General features: G+C 38.3%; 1 protein-coding gene across 1 annotated transcript in view; it reads left to right on the plus strand.

Annotated features, from left to right (window-relative positions):
- The window catches only part of LOC109040044 (vesicular acetylcholine transporter), a 106044-nt gene extending 87246 nt beyond the window's left edge, over nucleotides 1-18798 (plus strand). Inside the window, exons 4-12 of the mRNA XM_072297395.1 lie at nucleotides 414-586; nucleotides 1366-1549; nucleotides 2527-2710; nucleotides 3716-3936; nucleotides 5614-5840; nucleotides 7477-7599; nucleotides 12069-12273; nucleotides 14119-14316; nucleotides 15330-18798. Coding sequence (XP_072153496.1) covers nucleotides 414-586; nucleotides 1366-1549; nucleotides 2527-2710; nucleotides 3716-3936; nucleotides 5614-5840; nucleotides 7477-7599; nucleotides 12069-12273; nucleotides 14119-14316; nucleotides 15330-15536 — 1722 coding nt within the window. The 3' untranslated portion in view covers nucleotides 15537-18798. The remainder of the gene's footprint in view (nucleotides 1-413; nucleotides 587-1365; nucleotides 1550-2526; nucleotides 2711-3715; nucleotides 3937-5613; nucleotides 5841-7476; nucleotides 7600-12068; nucleotides 12274-14118; nucleotides 14317-15329) is intronic.
- Nucleotides 18799-19147: the final 349 nt, after the last annotated feature.

The following is a 19147-nucleotide window of genomic DNA, read 5'->3' on the forward strand; positions in this document are numbered from 1 at the left end:
CCCTTGTCTTACGCTAAAGCATGTAAATCTTCGTCACTTCATGTTCCTTTTTCTCAGGAACCGTTCAAGATATTTAAACGGTTTTTTTTTTTTTTTTTTTTTTTTTTTTTTTTTTTGTAGATAATAGCCTCCGATATAAACGGTTTTTGAATATGTTGAAATTTCAAATTTTGCTAGTTTTTTTTTATTTATTTATTTTCTTTTTTTGTTAGCAATATGATTTTTTTTTATTTTGGCAACCTCTAAAAATTTCAATTGTACAACATTGAATTGATGCTTTCCTCTGCCTGTGTTTCATTTTAGAAACAATGTACGCACCATTAGTTTCTCTATACAGGTAGGTGTTGTTACGGAAATTATCTTTGAAATGTACGATTCACAGACAACTAACATTGGTCTCTTTTAACTTTCAGGCTTATGATTGGTGGTTGCATGATATGTATTTGAACAATCAGATATGTCTGCCGGTCAACTCCAACCCAGGGATGGTTTTCCCTCCGGAATATTTTTCGCAGTTGAGCGATATGGCTAACTACGCAGCTACATTTGTTGGACAAATGCTGAAACATAAGGCTATTTTAGACAGGTAACCATTTTTATTTTACCCAGAATCGTGGTTAGAAAATGTGAATGATGATGAATTGGGCTATATTTTGAAACGAGGAACTGATATTTTAGTCTGACTTTGGAAACAACTTATGTGCTATTAAAGCTCCTATGCAGACAGATGCCTCTTCACACTTTTTCCTTCTCCTTCTTCTTTTCTTCATCATCTTTCTCATCAACCCCTCTCTCTCTTTCAATCCTTGACCTCCTCCATCCTTGTCGTACTCTCTTTTCGTCTTCTTTTTCTTATTTTCATTATTCTTATATTTTTTCTCCTTATTCTTCCTCTTTTTCTTCTTCCTTTTCCTGTTCTTTTCTTCTTGTATTTTCTCTACGTAGATTAGCCAGGGGTAATAGCTCCATATCGCAATATTTAGTCCAATCTTAGTTTAGCTCACCGTTATTTGAAATTGAGCGAATCACATTTCAGAAATGGATTTAATTCAATAGAATGTAACCAACGCGATTGCATTTCTATAATATTGGTTCATCTTCTTTTTATATAAGAAATATGCCTGGAGCTGGAACAAGTTTTTTTTTTTTTTTTTTTTTTTTTTTTTTTGATGAAACATTGTTGATTTCAAAGGAAAACGGTCAAGCGAATTGTATTACTATACATGTTAGTTTTTTAAAAGAAAAGGAGAAGTTGCACAATTTTGATAATACTGAAATCGAACTGGTTCCTCTCTGCCAAGTGCGATCCTAAGGTTCTCATAGCATAACGCTCGAGACTGTTATTTTCTGATTTGATGTTCTCAGGCGAGCATTACCGATCGAGAGGGCAACATCGCGTGAAAAAGGACAACCACTATGCATGGCGCAGTACTACAGGCTCTTAACATCTTATCGACGGCCGGGACTCCAATGTGACCGACTTATTTCAACTGAGAACTCTCCTCTGTACAAGGATGATCCTCATGTCATCGTCATTTGCAAAAATCAGGTTGATTTTTTTGTAGCTCTTTCAGAATGTTAATACTTCAATTGGACTGTACTTCGAAATTAGGAACCACATTTCTGGCTCAGTTTAGAAACAGCGTATGTAGCATTAGTTTCCCTATGCGCATAAGCGTTTTTACAGACGAGCCAGGAATTGTAGTTCCAAATTACAAAATGAAGTCCATTTTCCTGACATAGAAATCAAAGCCAAGATGAAAATCATTCATTATTTTCTTTCTCTCGTTTCTCTAAAAATTGGGTTAAAACGATTCTGAGCTTTGCTTCCGACAACGCATTTTAATATTCAGAAAAGTTAAGGGCCATTAAAGATCGAAGATGTGAGGAAACTTTTGTCCATATCAGTACAATATGTGTTTTCAGCCATAATTTTTTTTTTTTTTTTTTTTTTTTTTTTTTTTTTCTCATTTTTGTGCGAATGAAGGGATCATTGGTTAGTTTCACAACATTATTGGAATCGAAAATTTTAAAGTTAAAAGCAGACAAATCCCAGATTTGACGATTTTTGATCGGAATGATAAATCTCTCAACAGGAATATACGCGCATTTGAAGTGCACCCCCGCATTCTGGCAGTTAGAAAGCACGCTTCCTATGCATTGTCATGGGCGTAAGAAGTTAAGTACAAGAGATTGTTTTCGATAGTGGTTCGATGTATCGATTGGTTCAAAACAATAGAACATAACCTCAAACAAAAATTTTAGGAATAAAGTTGAAAAAGCTGAAAATTAGAATATTCCCGACAATTTCACTTTTCATTGCCACTTTGTACTCTTAAGAATCGAACGTTTATTACAATAAACCCGTTCCCTAAGAGATTACTCAGTTGAGTTTTGAGGCATTGTTTACATGATGAACCAATCGATATCGATACCATCTCAGCTGTTTGATGTATCGAATACGATCCATTATCTCCGAAAATAAAATCAGGGAGAACTTAAATAATTTTGACTTGTGTTCCTCAGATGTATCGTGTGCGATTGAAGAAATTGACCGACGGAGAATTTTTGAACGAGAACGAACTAGCGGATGAGTTTCATGGAATTCTACAAGAGTGTGAAAACTTGGAGCCCCAACTGCCAGTCGGAATTCTAACATCGCAGAGGAGAAATATTTGGGCGGAAAGCAGAGAAATTTTGCTCAGTAAAGGTAAATTAATTCCAAAGATTCACATCTTTCTCACGCTGCGAGGCTCATCAACAGACCTCTTGACAAATTATACATTAAAGCAATACGCAAAATGCTTTCTCTTCAAAATTCACGAGGAAAACAAACCACACAATGAAAAGTCGGGAAGTCAACCCAAAAAAGATATAAAAGTTGTACATAAAAAATAAGATATTGTTTATTTAAAATATGGAAGTGTTTTTGAAAACCTGATGTTTAATACGAGACAGCTAGTTTTGAAAAGTTGGCTCTCTATACCACACTAAAAAATAAGTATGGTAACATATACTATAAGTCTACTTGATGTTTTACACATTTATACTATTTAGTGAAAAAAAATCAGAATTACAGAATTATTCATCAGAACTCTGGTAATACTCACCATAATATGGTAAATACTACGATTGAGTCTAGTGTTAATTACCATACTTGAATCACTGTGTCAGAGTATGGTAGAATCTACCATATTTTCTTTTCAGAGCAGGGAGCGATTTTTATGGTAGTTTTTGAAAGGTACTTTTGAAAGGTAGTTTCACCAATAACACCATTATTTGGTTTTAAAGGGGATGATTTGCATATAGATGTATTGAAAGTTGTCTGTGACTCTCATGCATCGAAAATTATAAAGATACACAATTTACATGTATCATGGGTGGCGGTAGCCACCTCCGGACAAAGTCTAAACTCGACAACACTGGAAAGCCTCCAAACGAAAAAAGGTGGCAGCCAACCATAGACACACGTAACTCCCTTATTCTGAAAATTGATTCGACTCTAAGTAGACTGCAGCCCAAACGACGGCACGGATTCCAACGATCTTGGTGTCTACTGACGCACCTAAATTGGGCCTACTAAGTTGGAAAGTTTATATAAAATACGAGATTCCGATCTTTTAAATGGCTAAGCGCTTTTTCTTCTTATCACGGTCAAGGGCCACAAAGAGCCCTAGGATTCAATGTGAAGTGACATTGAAATTCTCTATTGCAGGTGCAGACAACGAAGAGAATTTGAATCTGATCGAGGAATGTGTGATGATAGTATGTTTTGACATGGAGGTGCTGGGCGATCAGTTCAACAGCAGATCGAACATAAGCAGAAGCAAGTATAAAGCGGGCAACAGAGACGAAACGAACATGATGCACCAAATGCTCCACGGAGGAGGATTCGAGACTAATTCTGGAAACCGCTGGTTCGACAAAACCATTCAGGTTCGCCAAAATTAGAGCCTCCTCGAAAAAATTAATTTAGCAAGTTGTAAGTTGAAACGCAGTCCTAATTTCACACGATGAAAGAGAATTGCAGTTAGCAAATGGATTGCATTTTGCAAAAAGGAACCAGGAGCGTTGCAACGTTGCTAAAATTATGCAACTTCTTTTGTCTCAGAGGAAAAACCTGATTATCCATTAACACTTTCTGTTTTACTCGCTGAAAACTGTAATTTAAAACAATAATTATCATGTATATTTCATATTTTAACATGGTTTCAGTAATTTTATTGCAAATAATGAAGTTGCACAGTCTTAGCACCATTGCAATGCTTATGGTTCCTTTTTGCAAAATGCAATCCAAATATTAGTTTTTTTTTTTTTTTCATTTAATTTCACACTTTTGGAAATTTGATGTAAACTGTCTGTAAACCTCGAGTTTCGACCAGTGTAACCTTGAGTGTAACCACAAAGTTTCGATGGTCACTCAAGGACGTCATCAATTAATTTCTCGGGACAGAAATGCCATGAGATGAGCACAACTTCACGGCGCGGGGCGCGGCGGCAGCATCAGTTTATGGGGGACACGTTAGACTTTCAAAACGCCCGCATTTGATCGGGTAGGCCACCCGCATACATTGAAGCTCGAATAGTTGTATCCTAATTTCCTGCATTCATGAGAGCAGTCGTTTTGTCAAGGCACATGATTTTGTGTAATGTGGTACATATAGACGGTGGAAATACTGGCGTTATTGTCTCAATCGTGATGTTTCAAAATTTTCATTATGTTTTTCTCTTCCCCTTTTCTACTGGAAGAATCAATGTCATGTTTTTCCATTGAACGCTCTTCAAATTTCAGTCATCAAGAACATCAGTTTCCTTTTAGGTATATGCAAAAAAAATGTGACAAGAAAAGTTGTGGCGTTGTGAGTGGAAACGAGCGGTTTTTATTACGAAATTCGAGGAAGTTTCGTCGTTGGTATTTTGGTTGATGACATAATATGTTCTTTTAACTTTTCATAACGGCACACAAGTCGGCCTTTCGAGTTCGACCCGTGCTGGGTGTGGAAAATTAGGAGACGACTCTCAATTGGACGTATTTCTGCCCAACAGAACTATGTGCAATAAGACTTGAGCCCTGAGACTCATAAGAATATGTGCATAACTGGGCTCACGTCATAATGCACATAGTTCCGTTTGGCAGAAAGACGTCCAAATGTACTTCTCTTTACTGTCATAAAGCAATAGTATTTTTTTGAGCTACCTGCAATAATTGAACCACGTTTTGAAAAAAGAACTACCATTTCCGGATCATTTCAGAAACTAAATACGTGCCATTCGTTTCCCAAATTGGATAGGTGGGTAGGTGTTCGTAGAAGAATCAGAAATTTTAGGTTCTCATTGCAAAATTTGGTCCAATTTTGGTGAGTAAACCGGAAATAAGCAAGGAAATAAATTGAAATGTATTCAGAGCATCATGATGTTGAAAAATTAATGAAACTGGTGAACTTATAGGATGATTTTCCTCCATATTTAATGGTGGTATAACACCTGTCAAATCAATAATTTGTAAACTAATTTTTACTTAGATTACATCAAGGTTTGAGTGATGAAATTTTGCAGGATTCTTTACTCAGATAATGAGAATATGAATGCCTACGGTGTTCCTGTTTTTCGCAGGTCGTTGTGGGAATGGATGGAGTTTGCGGGTTGTGCTACGAGCACTCCCCTTCAGAGGCTGTGTCACTGCTTCAAGTCGTAGAGGACATCCTAGAGAAGAGTCGTTCGGTTGAGGTCAATTGCAGTCCCGTGCCCAAACAGCACAGCGCTCAACGAGAGAAACTCAACTGGGTCGTCGATAGCGAGATAGAGAAACACGTCATCGAGGCCTCTAGAATATTCCAGGGGTAAGCTGAACTCATACGGAAAATTTTAATCGGTTAGTGTCAGAGGAGAAAATGAGGACCTCAATCTCAAGATTACTTTTTTTTTTCATATTGCAGAAAGATCAGCATTCGGTTACTAGATTCCAGTAGCGTGTCGCGTTCTCCGATGAATTGATTCATCTGTCATTTAAACCTATGGAAAAGGATCGATTATCAGGGTGTTTGCAACGAACACCTTAATAATCGATTCTTCACCGCAGCTTTGAATGAGAACCAGGGTGGCAAAATTTCATGACAAATCAAATCTTGAAATTTCACGTGAAATATTTCATGAAATTTCAGAAATTTATGAAAGATATTGAGAAGCACCGGTTCCTTCTCGTGTTCGCAAAATGTAAAAATTGTGACTTTCCTCTATTTTTGTGTGTTTGAGTGTGGGTTGCATACTCTAGCCCCTGAAAAATATGAAATATTTTACAGCATTGTGAAATTTCATGAAATATTTCACTGAAATTTTTAATCTTTCATTTCCCTCTTACGTTCCATGCCACCCTGATGAGAACGTATCGATAGTCAATAATTCACGTCTCTCGCCATTGTCAGCCTCTGTGGTGTAGATCTGTAAGGACTTGTGTAGTTCTATATTTATTCTTCTATTATTACTTGTAAATGACACCAATATGAAACTGTTCTATTATAAGGACTCGAGTGAAGAATTCGCGCGAGCGAAACAACAAGTTGTCTCCTTTTTTGACCTTCAGCTGCACTCCTGTGTTTCTTCTATGAGGATACAAATGTATTTCTCTATACTATAAAATAATGAGAGTATCACATGACACATACACGCTTGAGGTGTGAAGCACAGTGGGGAGTTGGACTGCGAAGCAGTCGGGGAGGGGGGGGGGAGGTAACCTCTAGTAATATGAGAAAAGCGTGAGCACACTATGCTACCGTCCTACAAAATAACGTCGTTTAAAAATTCGAATTTTGTCAGATTTCCCCGCATGAAATGCTTATTTTTGAAAAAAGCTATGATTTTTTTTTAGATAATTTAGATTAAATTACGAATAGAATTCTTTATTTTCCTGCAAATTCGTCTTTTATCTAGAGCAACTTGGCGACGTCCAAAATATCATAAGGTGTTTTTCCCTGGCGTGAGAGTATGAAGCAGCCAGGTTTTGGCCCTTGGTATTATCCGTACCTCCGAGGGAATCAGTGGCGGATCCATCAATTTGGCAACACCAAATTTCCTCCATTTAAACCTATGCTAAATAATCGATTCTAGTCGGAGCACCTGGCCCCTCCAAGAATCGATATAATTCCATGGGTTTAAATGGAGAAGAAACAATGTTGCCAATTCGTTGGATCCGCCGATGGAGGGAATCCGTTTCCGCAGGAGGTTGCGAATAAGGGAAAGATGAAGTTTCATCTGTGACCAGAGCAGGTTCAATGGATCAATATCTTAAAATAGTTGAATTTTGAAAAGTAAAAGAAACAATAGAAAAAATATGAAAAATTAAATAAGGAAGAGGCTAAGAAAAATACAGATAGAAATATTTGAAAATATCCTTGAAGATTTTCATGGCTGATTGAAATGGCGGACGGTAATTTTAATTAAGTACGCGACACAAAAACTAAAGGACTGAAATCTTTGCAGGGTTGTCGAGGATTTGGATTTCTGTGTGATGCGGTTTGATGGATACGGTAAAAACTTCATAAAGCAGAACAGTGTCAGTCCCGATGTTTACGTTCAGCTAGCATTACAAATGACTTATCACAGGTATGTGTATTTTCTCGTAGAAATAATTACAGTGTTCGTGGAATGAAGCAACCATATAACGAATCAATCTCTCGAATTTATGAGACAGAAGTTATTGGGGTGGTAAGGAATAAACCGAAGCTACCAGAATCAGGGCCGGATTTACCTACTTGCCGCCCAGACCGCACCATGTTTGGCGCAATGCGTGAAGCATTCCGACAGTCTTGTAGGCGCTATGAGTTTCACGCTGGCCGCTGCTGAACGCACTGTGTTTGACGCAATGCGTGAAGTATTGACGCAATGCGTGAAGTATTGACGCAATGCGTGAAGTATTGACGCAATGCGTGAAGTTTTAGCGCAATCTTGTAGGCACTATGCGTTTCACGCTGATCGCACTGTGTTTGCCGCAATGCGTGAAGTATTCGTGCACACAGTTAAAAAAAAAATACACAAGCTTAAGTTTATACGGGAACTGGGTCAAATGATTTCACAAGCCTTGTGTCAGCGTAAAAACTCGCACACATCCCCGAGTATATACTTGAACAGATTTGTGTTAAAATAGTCCATACTTTGATATTCATACACATCATTGTAAATGTTTTTTAAACAATTTTTTCCACAATTTTTACTCGTGTTCCAGAAAAAAAAACCCAACCCTGTGAATAAACACACAAAAACACCGAAGTTTATTCCTAGTATTGTGTTTTTAGAAATAGTCATTGAGTTTGAATAAACTCGGAAGTTGTCGATTTATTCCTAAACTCAAGAGAAAAAAAATACAAAATTTGAGTATAAACGCTGATCATTTGTGTAAATTCAAGCGAGTTTTTTTTTCAGAAATATGCAAGGCTTGTGTAAATATTTGACCCAGTTCCCATATAAACTTAAACTTTAGTTTTTTTTTCACATCGTTGTGCAAATTCCACTGAGCACAATGGAAGAAGTTAGTGTCCCTCCAACAGTTATCAAAGAATTTCAAACATCACAAATTCGTATCATACTCATAAAAAAATCAAACAAGTTAGACTATAGAAACAAATCTTTGGATAGAAGATAGCACTACAATAGTAAAGGCGTTCTATATCTATCGAATGTTCAAGTGTTCAGGAAGCAATTAAATAAATATTCACCATAATCTTGAGATTTATTTATTCAACAGTGCATACATAGATGCCGCCAAATGACGGCTATGATGCATGTCAAAAAGCAGGCTGTGTTAAAAGATTAAGAAGAACAATCACCTATAAGAACTCTTTTGAATCTTATGCATTTCCTACTAAACAGAACGTTTTCAATTGATAGAAAATTGCTACTAAGTTACCTTCACGAGGTAGATCCTTAAAATCATTAGGAAGAGAATTATACATCTGTACACAGATAAAACGTGTCCGAAAAATTTCTAGGTTCCGTCCGGATGTACGCTTCTCCAAACTCGACAGTGTTGCCATGTGGCTACACTGTTAGAAATTTTAGAAGATTCCGGGGTGAGAATCACTCTTACTTCGCCTCTATTTTGCCCATGGAAAAATCGAGTGAAAATACGAACGAGTGACCGACGGCGCGGAGGGAACAACACTCCTGAACTCGGCGTGTAATGCACCCCGACCACAGGGTGCTAATCACCACACAAAGGAGTGATTTCAGGAGAGGTGAGGGGAGGCTCGAGGAAGGGGCAATATGCTGCTACAAGAATTCACGCGACGCTACCGCGCAGGGTTTCAAAATTTCACGAAATCACGCCGATAGCGCTATCTGTCAATTAATGACTGAACTACTTTCTACGACATACTCAGCGCACGCTGTCAAATAGACATGGAAGTTCTTGCCATGAACATTAGTTACGGGTTTCTACAAGTTTATCACAATTGAAATTCGGATTACCTTACTAATGACAACATTAACCATTTACCTTAGATCCTGCGACGATTTGTAGCGTAAAATTCCGAGCGCTCCCGTGTGGATTTGGACCCGAGCCGCGTTGGTGATAGTCCAGTGCTCTGCCACTGAGCCTCGAGGGTCGGATGGTTGATAAGGCTGAAATCACGCCTCTTATTCTCATGGGTCGCGTTTGTGCAGTAGTGCGCGCAATGGCGCACTCTCTGCTCGGGGTGAAAATCACTCCAGGTAAAAGTGGGGAGTTAACAACTGATTCGCTGCAGCGACATTGTCTCGCTATCGCGGCAATTCACTTTCATGGAGAGTTCCGAACTCCTCGACGGAGTGATTTTCACTGCGATCTCAGGTCACTCCGCATTTCACTCCGGGTTTCCCGAAAGATTTTTAACAGTGTATGCTAGTTGTTCATTCGTCTTTCCATTCGTAATCACTATAAATCACTAAGTATAAGGCAGCGGAGCCTTTTCGTAACGATGCTATCGTTCAAACACAATAAGTATATCACGCAATGGAATGCTTAATACGTTAAAAATATACAACGGAAGAACACTCGACCTGGGTTGCACAATTCACTTGGACATGGGTCTCGCGGATCGCGCACGCTCTAACTGAGGATCATGGGTATCTGCGTTGCGAGACGGGGACTTACTGCGCATGCGTGAACCAAAATATATACACAACCACTGTGTTTTTACACACGAACAATGAGCATTAACACACAGAGCTGTTAATTTGTGCACAAACTCGTGCACTTTCATATATTTGTAGTGTGTTTCTTTACATCATTTCAGAACTTAATCATACTAGTAGAGTATTTTTTCTCCCAATTGGTTAATTTATTTTAACACACAGAGTTTCTGGTGCCCAACCGTTTTGAGTTTTTTTCTCGAGATTGCCTGTGTTTTATTTCTCTTTGCACCATGATGTTTTAGTCTACGAGTGTGCAAAACAACACCGACGTAAGAATATTTTCTTAGGACCGTAAAAACATTCTCTCTCGTTAATGAAAAGAAACACCGAGTCGTGATATTATTGTGCATCTTTTCTTAAGAGCTCAGAATATGTTGCAAGTGTTGTGTTTTTATTTTGAAAACACAAAGTTCTACGATTTCACTCAGTCAGAAGAGCCCTTGAGTAATTTTTGTAAGCATTTTTTTGTTATTTGTGTTTATTCATCGAGATTGTGCACTTTTTCTCCACCTCGAGTATTTTTACTCCAAGATTTTCAGAAGAAGTACACTGAAATTTCTAAAAACAACTACACAATAATACACAAGTCCATTTTTTTTTAACTGTGCAGTCTTGTAGGGGCTAATATGTGTTACATGCCGATCGCCGCGACGAGAGCTTCTCCTTTTCATCTCAAGTCCTCGTCATCGTTTCTCTCTAAGTCGCGCCGTTTCGGGCCAAATTGCGTGTTTGGTTTTTCTCTTAACTTAACTAATTAAAGGTGCCGTCTCTTGTATCACTGAAAGACGACAAAAGTAGAAATTACCATACTCTCTGAAAATTAGAGAATTTGTCGCCTTTTTTGTTTGTAATTTTTTTTCTAAATCCGATTTTTTTTTATACCTATATTTAAAAAAATTGCAAAATTTGCCGCCCCCTATAGATTTGCCGCCATGGGCCGCGGCCCATGTGGCCACTCCCCTAATCCGGCCCTGACCAGAATGCCTTAATGCATGAACGATGAAAGATGATGTATGCTTTTGAATAGGACACTCATGAAAAATGACTACGACTTTCAAAAAGGGACCAATTTTAAGCTGAGCCACTTAAGTTGGACCATCCATTCAGATTTTGGAAAGATGATCCGGATTTTTTTATTATGCTGATGCGTGATGTTTGACGGCGAGACTACCAGATCACGCATCTCGTTTGCGGTGTTAAAAATCTCCGCTCCCATTTATTTTTTTGAAGACAAACAGATCAGTATAATTTCTTGAAATTTAGACCTTTTTTCGCACAGAAAAGAAAAGACGAAAGTTTTCTAAAATTGACGTTAAGTCCGCACGGACGGCACCCTAGTTCTCGGATTTTTTGGATGACGTAGGTCGGTACGGACGATTTTTATTATTGATTTTCTTGGAATTGGTGTAGTTTATGGAAAAAATTCATTACTCTATATAAAGCGTTTAAAATTAGATCATAAGTTAATTTAAGAAAGAAAATTGAACGTTATGGTCCGTTTTTCATACTTCGAATTCCGGATTTTTCTGGAATATTAACGCCATATTGTACCGACCTACATCAAGGGGCAAACAACTTCACTGGAAAAAAAACACATTGAATCTAGAGTCCAGACTCTTGAAAACATCGACAAGAAAAAATACTCTTGATTCAATCGGATTTGAGCTTAAATCAAGAACCAAGCCTCTTAATTTGAGCGGATTTCCTTTTGATCTAAGCTTAAATCTGATTGAATCAAGAGTCCTTTTTCTTGTCAATGTTTTCAAGAGTCTGGACTCTAGATCCAATGTGTTTTTTTCCCCAGTGTACGCTCTAAAAATAGTTATAATCACGTAACCTCTACATGACTTCATTTCCTCGGCGAATTATGATAATGATGAAAGCGTGTTTGATTTGAATGGCAGGTTACACGGGCGACTAGTGGCGACTTACGAGAGTGCCTCGACCCGGCGCTTCGCTTTGGGTCGCGTGGATTGCATCCGTTCGGCCACGAGCGAGGCCTTGGAGTGGGCGTCTGCCATGAACCTCGGTGAGGCCATCGATGAGGTCGAACCCAACATCAGTGACCCCCTTCAGCCAACCAAGAGGGTCTCTTTCAAGCTCTGCGATGTAAGTCCTCACTGCTTTACCATCAGAGACAATGGAGATGTTGCATGTGTGAGGAATTTGCGATTTGACTGTTAATTCTTATGTAAAAGTTTGCGAGAAACACGATGGTGCCACTGGTTTTCTCTGAAATCAACTCCCAAGCTCAAAAAAAGCTCTCAAGTTGAGGTCAAAATGGAGGGGATATCCCCCGCTATCTTCAGAGTCCACCTCTACATCAAGACAAACTCTCCATGCAAAGATAGGGAGCAAATACATTGACAGGGCTGCCGTGCTTTCAGTTTTAAAGTCCCCGAATAAAGTGGCAGCCCTGTCAATGTATTTGCTCCCTATCTTTGCATGGAGAGTTTGTTTTGATGTAGAGGTGGACTCTCAGGATAGCGTGAGATATCCCCTTCGTTTTGGCCTCAACTTCAGAGCTTTTTTTGAGCTTGAGAGTTTATTTTTAGAGAAAACCAGTGGCCACATCGTGTTCCTCGCAAACGTTCACGTAAGAATCAGCAGTTAAATCGCAAATTCCTCACGCATGCAACATCTCCATTAGACATTGGACATTCCGTCACCTCCAGTCACCTCCCGTCACCTATCGTCACCTCCCGTCACCTCTCGTCACCTCCGTCACCTTCAGTCACCTCGAGTGGCCGCCTGGGAAGGATGAAATCCCCGAAACTGTGCCTTTGATTCGCTTCCCTATGCACGGGCTTACGCGGGATGACTGGAGGTGACTGGAGGTGACTGGAGGTGATCGGAGGTGACTGGAGGTGACTGGAGGTGACTGGCGGTGACTGGAGGTGACTGGAGGTGACTGGAGGTGACTGGAGGTGATTGGAGGTGACTGGAGGTGATTGGAGGTGACTGGAGGTGACTGGAGGTGACTGGAGGTGACTGGAGGTGACTGGAGGTGACTGGAGGTGACTGGAGGTGACTGGCGGTGATTGGAGGTGACTGGAGGTGACTGGAGGTGACTGGCGGTGACTGGAGGTGATTGGAGGTGACTGGAGGTGACTGGAGGTGACTGGAGGTGACTGGCGGTGACTGGGGGTGACCGAAGGTGACTGGAGGTGACTGGAGGTGACTGGCGGTGACTGGAGGTGACTGGAGGTGACTGGAGGTGATTGGAGGTGACTGGAGGTGACTGGAGGTGACTGGAGGTGACCGAAGGTGACCGAAGGTGACCGAAGGTGACTAAAAGTGACTGCATGGAGGTGACGGGACGTCCTCCTTCTGCCGCAGGAGGTCGACTTCCACCGGGAAAGTGAAGACCAGTCATCGCCCTTTTTTCGGCTGTTGACCTTGTACTAGGTGATTGATGAACTTCGAGTGACGTGATGAGGAGAACAAGGTTCCAAAAGCTCGGTTTGTTTGCAAAACGAAATTCTCAACACGATGTTAACCATCCACCCGGTAGGAAGGTTAGCGGTTGAGTGTTGGAGTCCAGAAAGTTTAAGCTTCCACCATTGCCGATATACCAATGAGGGGCCTCATTGTCTCTGGTTTATGACTAAGGGCCGTACTTTTGGACTTTTCTGAAACAGCTCCTTTACAGTTATAAATGTCCATGTTTATAGTTACTTTGTATAATCTTTATATAATCAAAAACTGAATTTATGAAAAATATCATTTAAATTCAACACTAATTTATTAAATTCCTCGATTCTACAGCCGCTTGTGCTTTCATACCTCGATGGTTTTTATTTTTTGAATCATAATATCTATCATTCTAAACCCAGTCTTAAGCAAAGAATGGCTGTTTGAGTACCAATTTAAGATTTCAATTGAACGAGGTTACATTTTACTACTCGCGATGCAGTTTGATCTAAACAAAAAACTATTTTTCTTTGGTTGTAGGACAAACAAAAACTGGAATACTTCGATAGAGCGGTGAAAAAACAAACTGAAGTCATGATTGAAAATATCCTCGGCGACGGAATCGACGTGCACTTACTTGGACTGCGAGAGCAAGCGAAACTCATGAAAGAACCCACGGATCTGTTTTTGGATGATGGTTATAAAATTGCAAACCATTTTGCTCTGTCAACTAGTCAGGTCTGTGGAAAAAATTCCTTCATTGAAATTAATACATTTTAAAATGAGAAACCTTTACTTCTGATTTAAGCTGCCGTTCAATGCAAACGAAGATACAATCTATGAGATAGAGCAAAGGAGAGGATGTGATTTGATGACGGCGCAGAGATACGACTATTCGTGCTTGATGGTTGTTGGTGTTGCGTCTGCAAAAGTGAAGGCGCGATGGCGCTAGGCGCGAAGTTGCAGTCCACTGTATGCTGCCAATGAGATGTGGCTATAAAAATAGAGAGGAAATGAGGCCCGAATACGTCTCTCCTATCTTCGGCTGTGTTAACACTCAATTACATTCTCTTTTTTTCAATTTATCTGCTGATTATTTTTCTAGGGTGTATTAGTGGATCTATAATATCTAAAGATCGTGTATACCGGCCCCAAATAACCCGCTGGCAATAAGGACGTGATTATCGCAAGTCTCAGGTTAATTCGATCCGACTTGGGCGTCTAAGGGTTAAAACTAATAATTTGAAGGGACTCTTCAATATCATAGTAAGATAATATTAGTTACATGAATTTGGAGGAAAAGTACAAATGTTTTTATTAAAAAAAATGTATACTCGCAAAGAAACATTTTGCTGGAAACCCGACTTCAGAGATAGGCACAGTGGTTTTGGAGCAAAAAAAAAAATGCGACAAAAATGTACCCAAAAACGGTTTGTAGTGGGTAAACTTAAAATTGCGGAAAATCAACATTACCTAGAGTTTGGGTCGGTGCGAACTCCAGAGTTTCAAAGCTCCATACAGTCTGGGCAACGGTTGTAACCTACTCAAAATCCAGTTCATAAGTATATACGGCGTTTTTTTTGCCGAAGCATAGCACATAAGGATTAGGTATAGTAAAAATATGATACGTCAAAAAATAACATGAAATCAGCTCCTATAATTGTGGAATGACCCGAACTCGCTTACATATTCAAATTCGGCTCTATTCACAATCAAAAAACTATAAATATTTCAAAAATTTTAAATTTCAGATTGCGACAAGAACGGATACTTTCATGGGTTACGGACCAGTGGTGCCAGATGGTTATGGCGCATCATACAACCCTCGCTCGGACTCGATCGTGTTCTGCCTGTCTGCTTTCCGCTCTTCGCAGATAACTGATTCTTCTCATTTTGCCAATGCCCTTCAGGAATCCCTCCTTCTTATGCAGCAACTCCTTAACACACGCCAATCTTAATTTATAACTTCTCCCGAGTTTTAAAAAAATAATGACCACGGTTTAAGGTGGAGATGCCATGCGGGCAATACGTGAGCAACATCTAACCCTTAAAAAAATCACAAATTTGATTCAGACTCTTGTTTTTGTTTTCAGTCAGTTGTCTATCCACTTTGAAAATTTAAGGAGGGTCTAATAAAACCAATGGGTTTATTTGTTAAATTACCAAAACACGACTCTGAAATTTTCCGTTGAGTTTAGATAAATGTTATAATTCATTAAATATTGAAACATGTCGTGGATTTAATTAAAGAATAAGATCTTTAATTCATTCAATGCCCCTGAGACGAAATGTCAGATTATTTTGATCACCGTGAATGTTGAATGAAAAAATATTCGTTGGTCAAACACAAACCTTCGTCTCCAATTTCATTGTTTATCGATGTTTTTAATCGTTTATTATACCTAAGGCTATTAAAACCTGCCATTTTGGAAAATACACAAATTTTTGGATTTAGGACTTAGCTATGTCACGCCTCTGAATAGAAGCATATTTTGTGCAAATTTCCCCTTATTAGGAAGTTTACTTTACTTGTCTGTGATTTTCATTGTTTTACTTTAAGTTAGCTTGTTTCTTTCTAATCACGTATAGCTACTCCTGGATTAGACTGGTATAGTTTATTTGAATTCTTTACATTTTATTTTTGTTGTGTTTCTAGATATTTATTGGTATGATAATGACGATAAAAAGTCATTTGGTTCTGCTATCCAAATTCTCTACACTTTTTTCCTGTTTTTTGGCGTCCGTATTTTTATTTATTATTAATTCTCATTTGCTTCATGAATGAATTTAAAAACTGAGAAACTTTAACGCGAATATTTATTTAAAAATTTATCTGACACATATTTTGTATCGTATCTTGTTATTAATGATCCCAAGTAAGCAGCTTGGCTATCAATATATCTGGACAATATGTATTTTTCCAGCCGTTGTTTCTAGTCAAATTATCCCCGGAAATATTCCGAGGGAAAAATAGTATTTTTCTTTACCTGTTCTATTCTATTGTCTCGAAAGTTACCGTTCTTGTTTCTTCTTTTTCTTAAGATATGCCCTCTAAAATTCTAGTATAAAAATTTTACAGAATTTATAAAACGGCTTGCCGCGTGACAGACGCCAGCTGCAGTCACATATGACGGATCTGAACGTTATAAATTACAACTTATTGTAGTATTTTGATTGTAGGCACTTATGAAATTGCAGCTGACCGTTTAAGCTCACAGCCATCGTGAATCGTGGACCATGATTGAGATATTTAGAGGACGGGAACAGTTGTTGCAATGTGCTCTAATGTATTGAGGGGCCGTTCATATTCATTAAATACATTGGTAACGCTTTAAATAGGATGTCTTTACTCCCATCCTCTAATGCAGCGCATAATGCAGCCCTCAGCTTTCCACCCCACACCTGTAACACAGGTTCAGATCTCCTCCCTCCAGAGCGTTATGTATTTTAAGAACGGTCCTTGGTTATGAAAAATGAGAGAGAAACGATTTTTGTTTCAAATGTCTATTTTTATGTTAAGCAAATAAATAAAGTCTATAGAGTATTAATTACGGAAAATGTATTTTAATCGTTGTTGGAACTGAAAGAGTTTATTATTTTGTTGAATATGGAAAAGTTCTAGGTGCCAATGAAATGACTGACCTACGTCAAGTCAACCATACTCAACTTGTTCTCATTGAAATCTGTTTTAAAACTAGATGAAGGAGATAGAGCATGGGTACGAGAGAAATATAATTGTGATTGTATTGAATGAGAATGAAAAAAATTGATCTAAATTTAGAAAGTTTCAAAAATACATATCAGTATAGATGTGATTATTTTGTGCATTTTATCTTGTGATTTTTGACGAAGTTACCAAAATTAGCTAAATTTACATAATGGATGTTAATGTTACCCTTTGCGTACTTGTAGGAAATTTAGCCGTGACAGCACGATATAATCGTAGCTCATTGGTTTATTTTTGGTCCAAAATCTTCAACTAGACTCCAAATAATATAGTAGTCTAAATATTCTTTTTCTTTACGTAAATAAAGACCACCAGACGTATGAAATTGACCGTGGTCTAGAATTTCTAGTTACCTCTATGCGAGTTAGTTTATGTAATGAGATTATGTAATTTTACACACAAAAAACGGAAATATCGCTTTCCTAATTTTAACTGTTAGACTATCTGGTGATCAAGTTTTGAAACCCTTCAGTAAAATTATCATGAATAGAAGCATGTAGCCTATGAAAATAGAGTGCAATTGTGTGAGGGTTGTAAATATGTTGTAAAACTAGAAAAGCCATGTCTTGCAATGTCTGGAAGGTATCGCTCGTTTTTTACTCTTTCTCACTGAAATCAACCAGTTTGTTTGAATAAATACTCTGGCAATTTTTTTCATTCAATAAAGCAGGTTTCTCAAAGACCCCACCCACATGTAGTAACGATTGCATCATTGAACTTACGGAATAAACTTTTAGATACATGGTGTGATGAACCAAGAAAAAAACATGAATGTGGTCATTTCATCGTCGAGGGTTTATGGTTTCGTCGGTAAGAAGTGTAGTGAAATTTGCAAAATATGTACAGCTTAAGAACATCCTAGTTCTTCTCTCTGAATTCAACGCAATCGACAAAAGTCACTTTTTCATTGAGAAACTGCCTCTGATACCTTAAATCTCTTCTTAAGAATATAAAGATCCGTGCTTTTCTAGTTCCTCAATCTAAATATGCCTTAAAGGGCATTTAACACACGACTTGTCAACATTGCACTATAATTATACTCATGACCTTTGCACTCGTTTTAGAAAGCCTTTTTCGTGTAACCTTTCTCGGTGATACTTTGTATGTATTATTTTTAATGAAAAGAGGAATAAACGCTGGAGGCAGGGATTAGATGAATGATGATAATAATAATAATAAGAGTTACAATGAGCATTTGTTTTGTTTCATGCCATCTATCATCGGTTAAAAGGCCTCTTTAGAGACGATATTTAAAAATAAAGGGAAATGTTCCTCGAAAAGGCCGATGACCTGACAAAATTTTCAAACAAAATCCGTGTACTTACCGATAGTCAATGTATGACCTTTGTTGTTGATTTAGAGTCATATGCTTCTAAAGCAAAAAATAATTTCAGATTCGAGTATCTAGTTTATGTTCCCGCTTAACCTAGTGATTGATTCATTTTTTTAGATGAATATTCAATAATAAATTGTAGCAAATATTTTTATGTTGATGATGGTGTTTTTCATTTTTTACAGTCACCTTTCCATTCCATATTCCGTTGCATATGCAATATTGAATTGCGTTGTGTGACATAGTTATTCCAACTGTAAGCTCTATACAGTTCTCTAAAAGTATCGATAAACAGAATGTTCGCAACGAACACCTTAGTATACGATTCTTTACCATAGCTTCGAATGAGAAAATATCGATAATCGATTATTCACGCGCCTCGCCACTGCCGTGTATGTATAAGATAGGACGACGAAGCTCCTTCTATTTTTGGCATATGCAACCCGAACATTTCGGACAAGCAGGCATTTTCGCAGCCAGCCCAAACATTATTACAAATGCCACATAGC

Source organism: Bemisia tabaci, chromosome 2 (genome assembly GCF_918797505.1).
Source record: "Bemisia tabaci chromosome 2, PGI_BMITA_v3".
NCBI classification, from domain to species: Eukaryota; Metazoa; Arthropoda; class Insecta; order Hemiptera; family Aleyrodidae; genus Bemisia; species Bemisia tabaci.